Raw genomic sequence first — 16,833 nt, forward strand, 5'->3', positions numbered from 1 at the left:
AATATAAATAAGACTCAATCATTAAAATCCCTTGTGGCTTATTTCCCAGCAAGACCACTATAGATGGGACTCTTGTGCTATTCAGGACAATTCTGAATTAATGTGCTAAAAGTCCCAAGCGACCTCAGACTGCACAACATAGTGCCTCTTTTCTATGGCACATTCTGTGATACCTTCATATGTTGCATGGCGGTTGACATAGGTTTTTCTTTCAAATGTTGAGCCAGGTGATTTGGTGAGAGTTGAGCTAGGAGACTGTGTTTGTCTGTAGCCAGACGATGATGAATTCAATCTACCACTTCCACCTATTGGCAAAACAAAACACTCTCAGCAAACTGAAGATATGACCTGCACGTACACCCTGTATGTCCTGAGTACTTTATGTTGGTGTCTGAGCTAGACAGATCTCCATTAATATCTCAGAACTAGAGGTGGGCAAAACAAACCATATTTGAATTTAACTCTGACTGTCGTCAGCATTCTCTGCAAAGAGGAATTTATCTACGTGGCTTAAAAATGACTTGTCAATGATTTCAATAACAGTGGCTTTTGGCTTAGGGGGATAAATGAGACATTTGCGCTGAGCAGGAGGACACCTGGCTCTAAATTGGCCTGAATTTTGGTTTGGATATAGAACCACCCATAAAATCCAGCGTTAAATGACAGTCTACAAAATCTTCAAGATGTTTAAACAAAATGTGGTAGTACTGGAGGATACCATTAACAAGGTGAGGGAAAGAAGAGATGAGCAAGCTTCCTTTCCAAAGCAACTACTAGCCCCAGTCTCACTTAGTCATGCCTTAGTCAGTCCATTTCCAGGAAATGTGACAGAGACATGAGTCAGGCCCAAGGCTGTTTGGAGATTATTAGCAGCTGTTGTGTATAGACAGAGGAAAGTTTCCCTTCCTAGTTCATATCACTGCTGCGGGAAAAGAACTGGGCAGCCATAAAGAACGCGCAGTTTGTGGAAGGATCAGACTCTTGATTGGACTCTTCTATGGAATCTAACATGAAGTATGATCAGAGTGGCAGGACAAGGGTAGCTCTGTGTTGAGGGCAATATATGCATGCCTATCAGCAGGATCAGACTGATCAAACTGGTTACTGTTTAACTATCATTGTAAAAAGAGAACACCCTTGTGATCCCAAAGTGTTTTCTAACTCATTTTCACTTCTACAGGGATCTATTTTGTTTTGCGCCTTTTCCACTTAATTGAGCAAAAACAACTACGGTTGCAAGTGGACTGTTGGAGACACTCTGCCAGCAGAGTGGGAAAGCAAAGATAATCAAATGTTCTGCAAAACTTTAAGAAGTTCAGATTCTTTTCTCTTCTTCCACACAGTGAAAATAACTAACAAAAAAAGATGCAATCCCACAGAGTCATTTAAGTTAGAGCTTTGAGAGATGGACACAGTTTTCAGTTACAATGGTGCCAGTCTAGACTATTAGATTGATATCTGCACCAGAGTTATGTCATATTTGTCCAGAGGGGAGGTGATTCCACACTCTGGCCTTTAATGAAGGAGCTGAGTGTATGTCAGGTCTATAGGGTATGCCTAATCCTCCATTTGAGCTTCCATACTGCACTTTCCTCCCTTTGACTTGCCACCTTTTCTGGAAAATGGAGAATGATCCCTGTAAGGATTGTTATCCAGCCTGTCCCAGCGTGAGAGAGGTGTGCCAGAATGCTGGGTAGAAAGATTATTCTTCAGAAACCTTCACCGTGACAATCTGACAGCTCAGCAATTAATGTTGCTTGCCCAGTGAGGTTGTGGATGCCCCGTCCTTGGAGGTGTTCAAGGCCAGGTTGGACGGGGCCCTGGGCAACTTGATCTAGTAAAGGTGTATGTTTGGTGGCCCTGCTAGGCAGGGGGGTTGGAACTACATGATCCTTGAGGTCCCTTCCAACCCGGGTCATTCTGTGATTCTGTGATTCTGTTGCTAGAGAGGAATTGTCTTTATGGAGTAGATAAGTACCGGTTTACCATATTCAGAAAACACACAGGCCACTCAAAGTGCTAAGTCCATGGATACCCTGACAAGAAGATACACTTATGAAATTATTTTATTCTACTCTACTATCATATTGTATTCTAACATCAGCAAGATCAACAAACATTAAATAAAGCCATCTTCTGAACAAAAGTGCTCAGAAAGACTGTGATTTGGAAAACTTGAATGAAGAGAAATTTGATTTCCAAATGGCTCGAGGACAGCTGGAAAAGTTTTTCAAAGGTTACTGAAAACTACCCTGAAATCAAGTTTTCCCTGCAGAAAATGAGAACTTTGCCATTCACTCACCCATCACCAGCTTTAAGGAAGGAATACCTTTGCTTTGAGTATTTGCCTTCTCTACTTTAAGAAACCCCATTTTTCTCACCCCTGACCTGAATCTCTCCTCAGCCCATTGATGCTGTTTTTGCTTTTTGTTACTGATATTTTCACTCCTTACTTGAAGTCACATAGCTGCTGCTATGGGTGTAAGACCTCTTTTCTACTCCACTTCCTCCAGTGTGGGACGATGTCTTGAGTCCACTACTGCTCCCTCCTTCTGAAATAGACAGGACAAAATGAGATATTCTGTCAGGATTAATAATGAGAAGAACAAAAACACTACAAGACAAAGCAGAAGGTACCCAGAACTCAGTTCCAAGGACAGCTTCATGTCTGAAAATACATGAGAACTGCAGAGAAGTATCTCAGCAGAGCAGATAAGCATTCAAGATGCAGCTATGTAGTCAAGTTCTGATTCAGGCATGGGCTCGAAGATGCTCCTGTTAACTCTTATAATAAATGAGATAGTGCAATCACTTTTCAACCCTACCATGGAATAGACAATTCTGCCCTATTTGATACACAGAGGCAGAAATAACCTGTGACATTTGATACTATGCAAAGGGATTCGCTTGCGTTTGCAAGCAGGGTAAGATGTAGGCCAGAGACTCATCACTTCTGATGCTTGTTTCAAGAAATAGTCACCACTACCATACCACTCTATTTCTGGGTGCACACTCTTGAACAGCCAGGTCTACCAGTCTTAGCAGATTGTGGCTTTGATACTGCTCCTTCTCTACATCAACAAGGATTCTGGGAAAAGTATTTCTCAGAATAGCTTAAGTGTTAGCATTTCTGCACTGATAACCTGCTGCACCCAGGGACTTATGAAAGTATTGAAGCCAAATAACACAGAAGGGCAACAGTGACAAAGCAGAAGTAATGCAGTGGATTAGTTACTTACTGGGTGGTAAAGATGTCAGTCTTGTAGTTACTGTCTCTGTAATAACTGAGGAAAGAAAAGTTATTATTCAGAAAGTTACTGCAAATTCATCTAGCCAGACAAGATCAACGTTCCACTTCATTCCATGGAAGAGCATGAATTATTCAAATAAGATTAACTCATTTAAAGATAAGTCCCTTTAGACTATGTTGCCTGGGGACTGTGTGTTTTCAGACTTCTGTCATATTACAGTAACTAATGCATCACTGCCATGAAAGACTTTTTTCTTTAAAAAATTCCTGGAAACAAGAAAGTGGTATTATTTCAGGGCACTCCTGAGCCGCAGCAATTGCTCTACAAGTGAAGCCCAGGTCAGACTCCTTAGTAGCTTTCTCCTTAGAAACTGCTTTAGCAGAGGGGTAGGACCAGACAATCTCCAGAGGTCCCTTCCAACCCCTACAATTCTATGATACCAACTAGCTAATTCTGTCAGCAGAATCCTGTTTTACCCTATTTTCACACCAAGACAAGAAAGATATGTAATAAACAGTTTGTAGACTATGTGTGGCATTTGTCTCTGAAGCAGGAGAATCCAAGTGTCTGCACTACTGGCCAAAAATGTTACCACAGGGCAATAATTTCTGGTTAAACAATCAGGTCATTGTACAAGTCTCTAAATGCCTTTTCTTGCCCTGTTCTATCCTTTCTTTTGACTTTGACTGAAATAGCAAGGACAGGTGCAGAATTTAGTTCTGGATGCCTGGTCAGCATTCAACCCCTCACAAAGTGTCAATATGGTTGCCACATTTTTAGAGTGTGATCCAATCTCAGGATATGAAAATAAACAACATTGTCCTTACGTCTCTCTGTAACTTCTGATCCATCTTGCCTCGTTTTCTTCGTTACAGAATCCATATCATCTCCACCTGCAGGGAAACCATAAACACAGCACTCAGAGCTTTGTGAAGAGAAGATGACAACAAATTGGTACAAGTCCCATCAATTTTCTCTCTTCAGCAGAACTGCCTGAAATTCATTAATGTCAGAGAGTTTGAAGTATCTTTCCAGAACCATCTGAGTACTACTAACAGAACAGCAACATGTCCCTGCAAAACTAGAAGCTACACAATGCATAAAGGCTGAAACAGCAGGAGGGGCTGTGAAGCCAGCAGGTGAGCTAAGGGTAACCACAGCAAATTCAACTAGAAGTGGACAAGTTTAGATCTGGATATTCATGTGGACTTTGTTGCCGCGGCCTTTAGTCGGATCTCTATAAAAATATAACAAAACCACAGGATTGAAACATTAGTCCTACACAGCTGTTCTGTACAGAAATCAACAACATAGGATTAGAAATGCAGACATGTTCGTGAGTTCTGCCTCTCTTACCTATACACAGCACTACGAGAAAAGCATAAACAGAAATATCATAGCACTTCGACAGTACTACTGGGCATTCTCAAGTTATATTGATGCTAAAGCCATAGAACTGACTTGAGTGGAAAAACAAACAAACACAATGGGAGGTACCTTTAAACCAGCTATTTTCAGCAACAAGGAACTTAAGGTAGGAAGTGCTTTATCTTGTTTTACAAACCCATGTCTGCAGCTATGGAATCTGAACTAATTTAATGCCAGCTCGGGTCAGTCTATACAGTTTTGGAGTTGCTGCTGTGAATGCCATGTATATGATTCATGCTTGGATCCCCCTCAAGTCATACTTATGTCTATGGCAGAGGAATGACTGTCCGCCAAAGCAGGAGAAAAAAACAAAGAAACACTATGTCTGTGGAAAAGAAACAACAGAAACTCAAGAGAAAACACTCCTGTCAGAAGGAAATATACAGTTGCTCACTCCTATTTTAAGAGAACATTTCATCTTGCACAGCTGCAAATGATTCAGAGATTTTAATTTGCATAGAAAGTGATAATAAGTAAAAGTTCCCCACTGCATTCGATGACTCCAAACCGAAAACTCAATGGAACAGAAAACAGCACTAAGTGTAGTTTTCACAGGCTGAGTCTAAAAGGTTTGGGGCAAAACTCCTTCCAAGCTACGAAAGTCTGGCTTGAGGAAGAACACAAAACTGTCCCTCCAACTACCATTCAGACCTGGTCCTCATGACTCCACTTACTCTTCTGCACTTCCCATGATGCTATGTTTGTATAGCCCACACATAGATGATGACACAAGGCAGGAAGCAACTGAGAATATGGAGGAACATATGAAGTACAGATTCAGATCTGCCTTTGAATAGCACCCAGCGTTTCCAGAGCTGGAGAAGAACAAGCTGAATGCAGGAGGTACGCCATCAGGCAAGCTACTTTAGCTCACACCTACCACAGACCACACTGAACTTTACAGTGAACACTCAGCAGGGCCCAGAGCCCTCAGCCCTGCAGCACGGCTAAGCAGCCTGGCACACAGTGCCAGGTCCTTACACAACACTGGCAGCAGGACAATACCCAACCCTTAAAGCATTTGCAAACACTGGGGATTTTCAAGGGATTCTCCAGAAAACTGATTCCAAGGCACACGCAAGATTAGAGGTACATATGTCAGGGGAGCTCCTCCTTAAGCAGGATTCCACTCTCCTGCACTGGAACGCCTCCTGGTCATGCACTCCAGGAAGGCAAAGGCAGTACCTCTGCTATTCTAAAAGCACATGCTGAAAGTTGCTGTTTGGATGTCAGCAATTCTGGCTTTGCCAGCATCTTGACAAGGAACACAGCTTTATATTCAGAAACTATTTCTCTACCACTTCGTAGCTCCAGAATTTCCCTTTTGCTATTGAGAAACTGTGCTGGTTATGGATGCTGTACCATAGGCCAGTACCACCACTGAGTGAACACATCTGTGTCCTTCCTCCCCTTGAGAGAGGGGAACATCATGCTCTGATACCAATCAGAAAAAAATAAATAAATGAGATTAAACAACATCTTTGAAGCCACACATCCCACAGCTCAGCCCAGCCCTGGCACACAGTGCATTCTGATCTTGCACATGTTTTTGCCGCGTGAATGCAAAAGCCAGCCCAGGTTCCTTAGGCTGACTAAGCTTGATTTCCATTATCTGCCAGGACTGACTCACTTCACCAGCTCCTCCTACCTGGATTCACAAAGATGTAGCTGTAGGCTACATGTAGCTGTAGGTAAAGCAATAGCACTGTAGAATCAGAGAAGTCTCCAGCAGTTATTCCAGAGCGATTAACAGGAGCTCATGAACTGCGATCACTCACAAATAGTGGAGGTGCCCAAGGCAAGAAGACCCTAAAGCTGGTTTAACTTAAGCTGGGGCTGAAGTGTGCTAGTGGCCCTCATAAAAACAGAGAACTTGCACAAGGAATCAGGAGAGCTCTTATGAGACCACAGTTGTGCACATTGCTTCTCCTCTGTGCAGCACTGAAAAGCAGGATGGTGAGAACAGCCCAACTTTACAATGCATGTTTAATTTCCACTTTCCACATAAGACCAACACTGTCAGATAACTTCCTGCACCTCCCGTTCCCATTGCCTGCAATGCAGGACACTATTGAGGATGCTAAAGCAGTCTGAGATGGAACACTCCGACTTCTTTGATTATTTTATAAGCTACATATTACGTGCGTGCAATGGCAATAAAATTTATTACAAGCATTTTTCAAAGGGAAGGGGAAAAGCTACTTTATAGCCAAGAAAACTATAATATAAAAACAAAAGCAGGTACATTTCAGATCCTTTTATTCCTTCACAATGTCCCTCCAGTTCTCATGTCTGAATGCTGCTTCACTCTCGCAGCACATCCTTTCAGCTCTCTCCTCCCTCCATCAACACAGCTCACGTAGTGAGACACTCCTTCAGGAGAAAGAGGCACCTGCAGCTGCTAAGATGAACTAAACTTAATGTCAGAGGAACCTTTTGATCATAAATAATGTGAAACAGTAGATACCTCCAATGTCATTGATAGCATTAACAGCAAATGCCACTGTCCTGGAATTCATAGGATTGGTTAATTCTTCCACCTCACAGTCTAGGAACCTGACCATCTCATTCAGCATTAAAAGCTATTTCTTTCACTTCCAGTTACTCAACAAGAAGCAACATAGATTTTTCTTCCTTATAGAAGCTTCCAAAAACTGCTCATTTGGTAGGTTCCCTCAAATGACTCCAATGCCAGGGAAGCAAGATAAATGCAAAGCTTAGATGTGCTGCAGGACAACTCACAGCCTCAAAGCCATGCACCAAGTTGGTCAATCAGCCCAAAGGCTGCAAAAGAAGACAGATGTTTTACCATCTTTTCACAGTGTTCAAATTGCTAAACCAAAGAGAGAGAGAGAAACAAAACAGTTCCTAAATCAGACTCTTCTGACTTACTGCAATGAAGCTTCAAAAACACTTTTCAAGGCCTCTTAACTTTCTGTGACAAAATATTGCCCAAAGTCCATAATGAATGACTCATGGCTGATAAATAAATACAGCTGTATGGCACAATGCAAAGCCTGTCCACAGCAAAACAGACTTAGACTCAAAAGTACCTCCTGGCACTTTCAGGAATTATTCCTTCATCTTACATTCTGAAGCCACCATGCAAACATTATTTTTCCATCATATTTCAAATCCTCTCAGTTATAACAATAGCAAACAGATGATGCACAATTCACCACACTGCTCCCTTTATAGGATGGAGAATATTCACAGTTGACTTTATCTATTTGCATGGTAGTTTCACAAAACATAATAAAACTCTACAATGAACTTGGCTTCACATTTCTTATCTACCAGCAGAAACGCCCCTTTAGCTCGATAATCAGTTTTAAAAGCCAAGTTCACAGACAAAGCCAAAATCCAAAAAGACCCAGCTCTACCACAGTCTTAATTTTACACTGTATTCCCCCATAGAAGAAACCTCCACTATTTTGCCTGAGAATACAGAACCCTGCAAGGAATCAGGAAGAGCAGAAATACAAGACAGCCTTTTATTCTGTTTTGTTTTGTTTTTCAGCAAAGTAACTTACCTCGTATGCTTTGGTAACTGAACTGAAAATCTGATTTTCTCCTCAACCGTTTCCTATATATTCTGCCACCTATACTATCATGTCCCTCCAAAGATGTGTGGAATCTGAGTGATCATCCAAAAATGTTCAGCTCTTCTTAGTTTAACCTGTTTTACTCTCACCGTTCTTATGCTTTTCTATTCCCCTGCTCTTAAACAAGTCCTGACAAAGGTGTGTCGTGGTTTCCTGCCTCACCCTACCCTTCCAATTACCTGACACTCACTGGAAAAAAAAAGTCTGCCTCCAGGAGTCAAACTTCACTGAAAGCTTGAACGCTCCTACTTATTTGCTCAGGTAGATTAACTATGTAGATCCCAGATGGGCACAGCTGGGAAGGCTTAAGTCAGGGAAAATGAAGTATTATCACCATGCTTTCTGAAACACTGAGCATTTAACTCATGAATTACACCTGTTCTGGCATTTTCTCACAGAAGGTTGTGCAGCACCTGCTGATATTACTGCAAACCTGATGATGGGATAATCACATTTTAACCACTTGCATACGATGGACTGAACTCCCCCAGCTAGCAGAAATAGGCTGAAAACCACTGGAATCAGTACCCTGAACTGGATCACAAACCCCCACAGAATACTCTCTATTCAAGAAGCAGCATTATCATTAAATCTCATACCCAAATATACAAAACTAAGTAAGTAATACAATTTCTTCTGTATTTACCACTTGCAAATGGGCAACCAGAGCAGTTAAAGAAACATGTGCAGATACGTTCCTAGTGTTTGCTGGAGACTTCTTGATTCAAAAGCAGAAGTTTTGCAATCATTCCTTGGTGGAACTTTTTCCATTAATTTGTCCAATTAGTTTTGCAATCTGTGCAACAATTTAGCATACCCAGTGTCTTACAGCACCCATTTTCACAGTTTAGATATACCTCGCAGGAAGAATTTTCCTCCTCCTCCTAAACAAAATATCATCGTTTGGTGCTTTGTTATAAAAATCAGAATTTGCCATAGCTTCACTTACTTTACACAGACTCTGTCAGACTTACGCCACTGAATGGAAGAGAACTTAGGATCACAGAATTATTAAGATTGGATCCAAAAATCATCTAGTCCAACCATCAATGCATCACCACTGCGCCCACCGAACCATGACCTTCAGTGCAGCATCCACTCTATGAGAAGAAATTCTTCCTCAAATCCAACCTGAACCTCCCCTGGTGCAACTTAAGGCAACTGCCTCTCTTCATATAACTTCAGGCTTATAAAATATTTTTGCTCTGACCTTTTGAGAAACAGTGGCTGTGTACAGTCAAGATCATACTCTGTTTTCACTGGAAATTTTCAAAGGCTTTCAGGGAAACAGTTGATATACAGCACTACACAAAGGGTTGGCCCTTTGTTGATGGAGATCCAAATTTCATCAGAATTCATCAATGCATATCTTGTTTTCATCCTTATCTTTAGATGTATGCTTATAAAACAAAATTTCTTCTTTGCATGGAGGAAGCATCCATGACTGCATTCTAAACACTAATCAAAGGATATTTAGATGTCTAAACAAGCTGCGTGTGGTCATTAAGTCATTAAGAGGTGCAGAGCTCAGTCTAAGACCTTATCAAACTGCTCATGGCTCATGACTTGACAGGAAATATAAAAATATCTTTAGCTTTATGACCTTCACTGCTCCTTGGAATGAAGAATGCATGAAGAAAAAAAAGTGAATGCAGCAATTTTGGGTAAATAAGTAACTTACAGTATTTTCAGTCCTGAAATGCAATTGGTGACTAAGGTACTGGTGTAAGGCTTCTTGACAACAACGCACTAATGGAGTTGCTCTTTATGAGTTATTTTGCCAGCTTATTAGTAGAAAGAAAAAGGAGGAGGAGGCATGACATACAGGTGTCTTAAAAGGAAAGGAGAAATAAACCATCCTTCAAAAATATTGGCACTGCATTTAGAAGTAGAAATGCAGAAAAATATGAAGTTCAGGAGGATGCTGGTAAAATCTGCCTGATGAAGCACACTGATTTGGCAAGTATCAACATCAAGGACATAATATAGAGAGGTAATGAGCTGCCACAGCTTATGCTGGTCAGCAATTGCCTCAGGTAAACTGCCACTGAAAGCCAAGTGCTTATCTACCTGGCTCACTGCAATGAACTGCAGCTGAGCTCTCTTCAGGCCATGAGGTCAACTGTCACTTCAGCAGTGGCAGTTTGTGGTGTGGTGGTTAGAGCTGTGGAAGACACCATCCATCTGTTTCCACATCCATCCTGCTTTAGATTGTAGATGGTGCAGTCTGCAGATGTGGAGTCACACTGCTGCTGGGTGTACCTGGGAACGTTCTCCCAGAGGCAGAATTTGCTTCTGTCCCTGTTCCCAGCAGTACAAGTCACACAGACTTTGATTGTTCCATCTTGTAACTAGAACATCAAATCACAGATGGCACCACATTCTCTGGTGCTTTCTTTTACCCTTCAGGAGCTTGTAAGTTCCTGGTAGGTGCTGGAAAAGTCTGACCTGGAAGCCAACGTGAAGGTCTCACACTCACAGAGAGATTCCCTTGGACAGTGACTAGGAGAAACCTCTAGTCTTCCAGATACTTCTGGTGTAGGGAAAGTGCAGAGACAACAGGGATCCACCCTTTGGGCAAAACTGCTTCTGTAGTGAAACAAAACCAATTAATAAGGACATCAGCAGTAAAAAGCCTTGTGAACTAATTTGGAGATGACTGCTTAATTATAAAGCCCTTGGTTAGAACTGGTTTAAGACCTATGATGCTCCAAAAGCAGCAGCTGATGCTGGCACTAAAAAGGGTGAGAATCACAGAATCATTGAGTGACCCAGGTTGGTAGGGACCTGAAAGATCATCAAGTTCTACTCCCCCTGCCATGGGCAGGGTAAGAAGTTAAGGGAGATCATGCTGCATTCTCTGCACTTGGAAGTATGTTGTGCTATGGCAAAATCTGAACCACTTCTCCCTCTGCAAGTCAAGTCCAAAGATAAAGAGCCTAGAAGTTGAAGTCACAGTCATATTCTAGCACCTTGAAGTATGTCTATGGTTTAGAAACAGCCAAGTGATGAGTATTCGGTATCTATACTTCAGAGCAATCTGCTTAGCACAGAATAAACTGCTGACTATTAACACAGAAATTACATTGCTAGTGAATCAGCCATGAATCTGGTTAGAATACTTCAGGTCAACAGAAAGATGGCAGACACAGGGAAGAAGACACAACACCCATTTCCAGGTAGCAACTGCAGTTCCCTATGTGCCTTGGTTTAGTATGCTAAGGCCAAGCAGCAACAGAACCAACCAGAGCATCCTGAGTCACTCCTTCACTCAACATCCTGAACCCACAGTTTGCACATCACTTGAGAAACTCATCATGAGTAACCTCAGGCATGAATAAAAGCCTTGTGCGGATCTGATCATTTCTTTTGAGGTCCCGAGAGATGAGTAATGTCAAGATGCAAAGAAAACATTGCTAACACAATCTCCCAGGTCTCAAGAGAGTCCAGTGATAGACAGAAGTCCTGGCTGCATATGGATCATTAAAAAATGCTGATCTTAACAGTATAGGATAAACTCAACTGTAATGATCCAAAGAGGAAGGGCCAGGCTATTCTGGTGGGTGACAGAGAACAGGAGGAGCTGGTTGAAGACTCGGTCTTGTTGCTCGCAGTATCACTATGCAGATGGGAGCAGCGCTTGGCAGCTGTAGGCAGCTGTCTGCCTCTGCCCAGAGACAGGCCTGTACACACAGACAGTGGGGCTGTGGTTCTGTCTTGGTGCTCCGAATACAACTACCTAATAGTTACCTGCAGTCACACCACTGCTCAGAATGCTTGGTCAGTGAGAAAGGAAACCATTCACTGAGTATTTTATTCAAGAGAGTTCACGGTCTGATTCACAGGATCAATTAATTTCCTCTCCTTTAGTGTTTAAAAAACTACTACCTGGTTGTTAGTTCACCTGTGAACTCTGAATTTTAGCACTAGTGCCTCTTAGTCCAAAAATATGCACCAGAAAATGCATTATTTGCTGCCTTTGCATATCAAATATTTCAGTCAGCCAAGCAGCAAAGAGCAAAACCAATTCCAGATGACCTGGCTGCGGTGCTGCCAATACAAATAATGGAGGAAAGACAAAGCAAACTGTTTACAAAGAACTGGCAGCACAGAAAAAAAACTTTCTGGCAGCCCCCAAAAAGGAAGGTTGATTTGTGAATTGCTCCCCAGCTGTACCCATGGTCTAATTCCAAGCAATTAGTATTTCAAGCAAACATTTCAACCAGTTCTACCAGCTGCCAGTTGGTAGCTTGCAATTTTTCAGCACTATCACAAAAAGCAACACAGGAAGAACATTCAATGCAACAGTATAGATGGGCCAAAAGCAAAGCTTCAGACAGTTATCGTATAGATCTGACTCAGAAAATACACGTCACTGTTGAAAAAGAATGATTTTTATCTGCCATCTTGACAGAAGACTTGCAATTCCCATTGGCTAAGAAACCCTGGCAGAAAATGTCTGCCAAGCTCAACAACAACTTGCAGCAACTCACCTCCTTCCTACCTAAGGAAAAAGATTCTCATTAGCACAGTTGGAAATGCATGGGAGGTTGATTGGAAGGGTTGCTTTCTTCTTCTTCTTCTTTTTTGATTCCTTTCTGCAGCCCTTTACATTTCTGCCCTTCATGTCTTTATCCCGGATAAGTTTCAAAGGGTCACTTCTGATCAGTGATTATTTCACAGACCAGACAGGATTTTAGGGAGGCCCAAGGAACAAATGCTCCAGCACTCATCTGAGTTTGTGCACAATCCAATTTGAATATATTTAGGCACAGGCAATGAAGTTAAACACTAGGACATACACAAGGTTGTGCAAAAAGTCCATAGCTTATGTCCAGTCCTCTTGGACTGAAGATAACTGCAGACTCATTAGGGCAGTAAGCAGCAGAACTGATTGTTGCTAGACTAGGTTTCTTCTTGTACTTACATAACTGAGATTTAAAAGAAATAACTCATATTTCTGAGTTTCAGTCTTCCTATTTGAACTCTGGGAACCAAATCACACAGTAGATACTGTCTAGCACTACTTATATTGTAAGTATTGGATGTTCTTAGTGTTACTACAGTGTCACTTCCTAAGTGCATTTTTCCTGCCATCAAAAATAATGGAAGATAATTGTTACCATAAGCACAAGGTTGGCAAAATCTGGGGAGGAAGATGAAAAATAACAACCTACAAAATTCAGATGAATTCTAGCTGTGCTGCATGCTGAGTCTGTAGATGTGCTCCTATTCATGCAGTCGTGGCAGTAGGTTTGCTAATTAATACTAACATCTAATATTGAAGGGCTAAGAGCGTCCCCTTTGCTTAAATCTAGATCAAATTGAAATCATGGCATTATATTTTTTTATGAAGAAACTAGAAAATTCCATCCCCGTGGAGAATACACGCACTTGGAATATGCAAGATCTGGCACAAGTCTTTTCTCTGATACACCCGTACTGTGATTTAAAACTGGGATTTTCACATTGTTCTCTCTAATCCTCTGATCAGATGGTCTGCTCTGGGCTGCAAAGGCTTTCAGAAAATACTTCCTTCATAAGATTTCTAGGAGATGTGTCAAGCTTTTGAGGCCACATTTCTGAATTAAAAGTGTTTCTGTATAAGCATGTTACAACGTCTGTGCTCTGCATATCCTGAGAATTTCTGATTATTCCTCTCGAGCCCATGCATGATGAAGGCTGAGGCTACTCAGCACATTTCCTGACTCACACTTTGAAAGGAAGATCAAAAATACAACATTTCTGTCCCAGAGGTCATCTCTGTTGTATAGCAACACGTTCCTTCCTCTTCCTTGCTAGCAAGGTGCTATCTGTGATTTGGCTCTCAAGCATTTCAGGGTGGAGCACACTTTTCACTGCCAAACTAAACAGAATGGAAAGTCCTTGATGGGCCACTAAGTTGCTCCCTGCAAGGAGAACGTGCTGTATTTTGAGCCACGTTTATTGCCAACGATGAGAAGGGATTCCATATAATCAGCTTATTTTCTGGAGTGCTTCAGAACGGTAAATCATTTAGCTTCCAAACACATGGTTATCTGACCATTGGGTAAGAGTTTTGAATAGGGAAGAGACTGTTTTCCATAAACATAAAGCTGAATTACACTTGTTTCTGTTGCATTTGCTTAGATCTGGTTTAACACCACACATATGGAACAACTCTACACCTTTATTTGCTACAAAAGGTAATATCACAGCACTTACTATAACTGCCTGGGGCAAGCAGTCATGTGAAACTAATTCCAATTTCTGCTTCTATTTATTTGTTGCACTGGTCCCCAGTAAAGACTTGAATCCTTCATTCTGGCTTCTATCTTTCTGCACCTGCTTTTCCTGGGGCACAAAGCCTCACCTGCCATGTACAGGCTTGCAAAGCCTTAATTTAAATGGCACTCCTTTATTAGAAAATACATTCCAGAGGCATAAAATATTATTATCCAATACACATGGCCAGAAGACTGCTGATCTCCTGCAGGACTGGAAGCACAAGACAGAACATGAGGCTTTTGGTAGTTATCAGTCTCCAGAACACACCACACATGGCAGCTGGAAGCACATGTTTTCAGTACTGAGGCTGAAGACCCTTCTCTTTTACACTGTAAAAAGCACTGAATTAAATGTGTTAATCTCATGCACAGCCAGTAACATTTCTTCAGAGCTGCCCTCTCCTTGGAAACACTGTTAAAGAAATCATGACTGCCACTTTTTTTCCCCAGGAACTGCTGAGCAACCTCTTGGACACAAATGTGCACCATAGGATGTAGAGCTGTTGGAGCAAGTCCAGAGTAGTGCCACAAAGATGATTAAAGGCCTGGAGCACCTCTCCTGTGAAGAAAGATTCAGAGCTGGTCTTATTTAGCTTGGAGAATAGAAGATTCCAAGGAGACCTCAATGTGGCCTTCCAGTACTTGAAGGGAGCTTACAAGCAGAAGGGGGACTGACTTTTTACACAGTCTAACAGGAGTTAAAAGTATGGACAAGAAGAAGTGGCTTTAAACTAAAAGAAGGGAGAGATTTAGGTTAGCCATTAGGAAGAAATGGTTTACTCAGAGGGTGGTGAGGCACAGGCTGCTCAGAGAAGGCGTGGATGCCCAATGCCAGAGGAGCAAGTCCAGGCTAGATGGGATCCAGGGCAGCCTGATCTAGTGACTGGCAACCCTGCCCAAGCTGGAACCAGACGGCTTTAAGGGTCCCTCCAGACAAAGCCACTCTATGATTTAACTTGCAGCACATTGTTTCTACTCCTTGATTTAATACCTAAAAATTTTCACTTAAAATTTCTCTTAAATTTAAATTACAAGTGCAATGACTTCTAGTCTTTTTGCCTTCCCCCCCCCAATGAAAGCTCGCTAGTTCTTCTGAATAGACAACCTCCATAAGGCAAGCAAGTACAGCAGCAGATCTATTTAGTATGTAGTGCACAACGCCTTCAATACAATGTTATTCCTTTAGAAGTAACATGTATCACACAGTATCACACAGAAAGACCATAATAAAAGCAACATTTTCAATACGTTTTTCATAAGCTACTATGCACAATTTTTCTTACTCAAACTAAAAAGGAGCCTCATGGTAGATTTTGTAACAGTTTCTACATCACTTGTGCACCAGTACAATGTCTTTCTCCTCCTTATTATGGCATTAATTCACACGATAACCTCCAGTATTAAGCAATTTCAAAATCATCAGCTAATTTCCTAGGAAATAGAACAGGGTGGATGGACTGAATGACTCCATAAAATATATGACTCTTTCAATAAATACCATACAGAGCAAACAAAGCCAACATGTTTTAAGCTTTCATCAGTGCCATCACAGGACATTATCAGCAGTCCTTGACTCCCTAAGAACACATCAGGAACAGGCACTAAAGGAGTCACACTGTTGAGCTTCCGCTCGTGGCTGAGTCAGTCTGTCTCTTTCAGCAGAGGATGACAGACATTACAGGTGACTCTGTACAGAACGTCAATTCATATTAAAAATCGGAAGTATTGCTTATAAAAAGTCTCACTTGTATCAGCTTTGCAGAAAGCCCAATAGTCTTTCTTCAGCCTTGTAATTGGGAGCATCTAGACAGAGGAACCTGTCTATAGTGAGCTCTTTGTTCTGCTGTTGGTTGTCCCAGTCATGATACTGGCCTTTGCTCTGATAATGAGAAAGCTGGCACAGACTGAAACTGTGATCCAGCTTCCTGCCACACAGGGAACTTTCTCTAAGATCTTGGCTAAAAAGTACAAGGTCTTTCTCAATTTCTATTGTTATATGAGGATTTGTATAGTTTTAGTGTAAGTATTATATATTTTACCTCTGAGTTAACTATGAACAGAAGTAAAAGCTGGAAACTATGGCTAAGGCTGCAGAATAGCTGGAGTCACACCATTTATCAATAGCAAGGAAAACAAATATTTGATCAGCACTGTAGAAGTTGAAATTCACAGCTAGCAGTTCAATATCAAGTGTTTTTCAATCAGTTTTAGGATTCCTTACTGCTCTTTAACGTAGAACATTTTTCAGTTTGTAGCTTTCTTCTTACGTGGGTTAACAACAGT

General features: G+C 41.5%; 1 protein-coding gene across 1 annotated transcript in view; it reads right to left on the bottom strand.

The window, feature by feature from the left end:
• Positions 1 to 8,513, bottom strand: part of COL17A1 (collagen type XVII alpha 1 chain) — a 39,770-nt gene extending 31,257 nt beyond the window's left edge. Inside the window, exons 1-5 of the mRNA XM_015867033.3 lie at positions 8,213 to 8,513; positions 4,079 to 4,144; positions 3,240 to 3,284; positions 2,454 to 2,552; positions 174 to 305 (exon numbers count right to left, since the gene is read on the bottom strand). Coding sequence (XP_015722519.2) covers positions 174 to 305; positions 2,454 to 2,552; positions 3,240 to 3,284; positions 4,079 to 4,133 — 331 coding nt within the window. The 5' untranslated portion in view covers positions 4,134 to 4,144; positions 8,213 to 8,513. The remainder of the gene's footprint in view (positions 1 to 173; positions 306 to 2,453; positions 2,553 to 3,239; positions 3,285 to 4,078; positions 4,145 to 8,212) is intronic.
• Positions 8,514 to 16,833: the final 8,320 nt, after the last annotated feature.

The sequence above is a fragment of the Coturnix japonica genome, chromosome 8, assembly GCF_054131305.1.
Source record: "Coturnix japonica strain WE chromosome 8, WE-NBRP24, whole genome shotgun sequence".
Taxonomy (NCBI): Eukaryota; Metazoa; Chordata; class Aves; order Galliformes; family Phasianidae; genus Coturnix; species Coturnix japonica.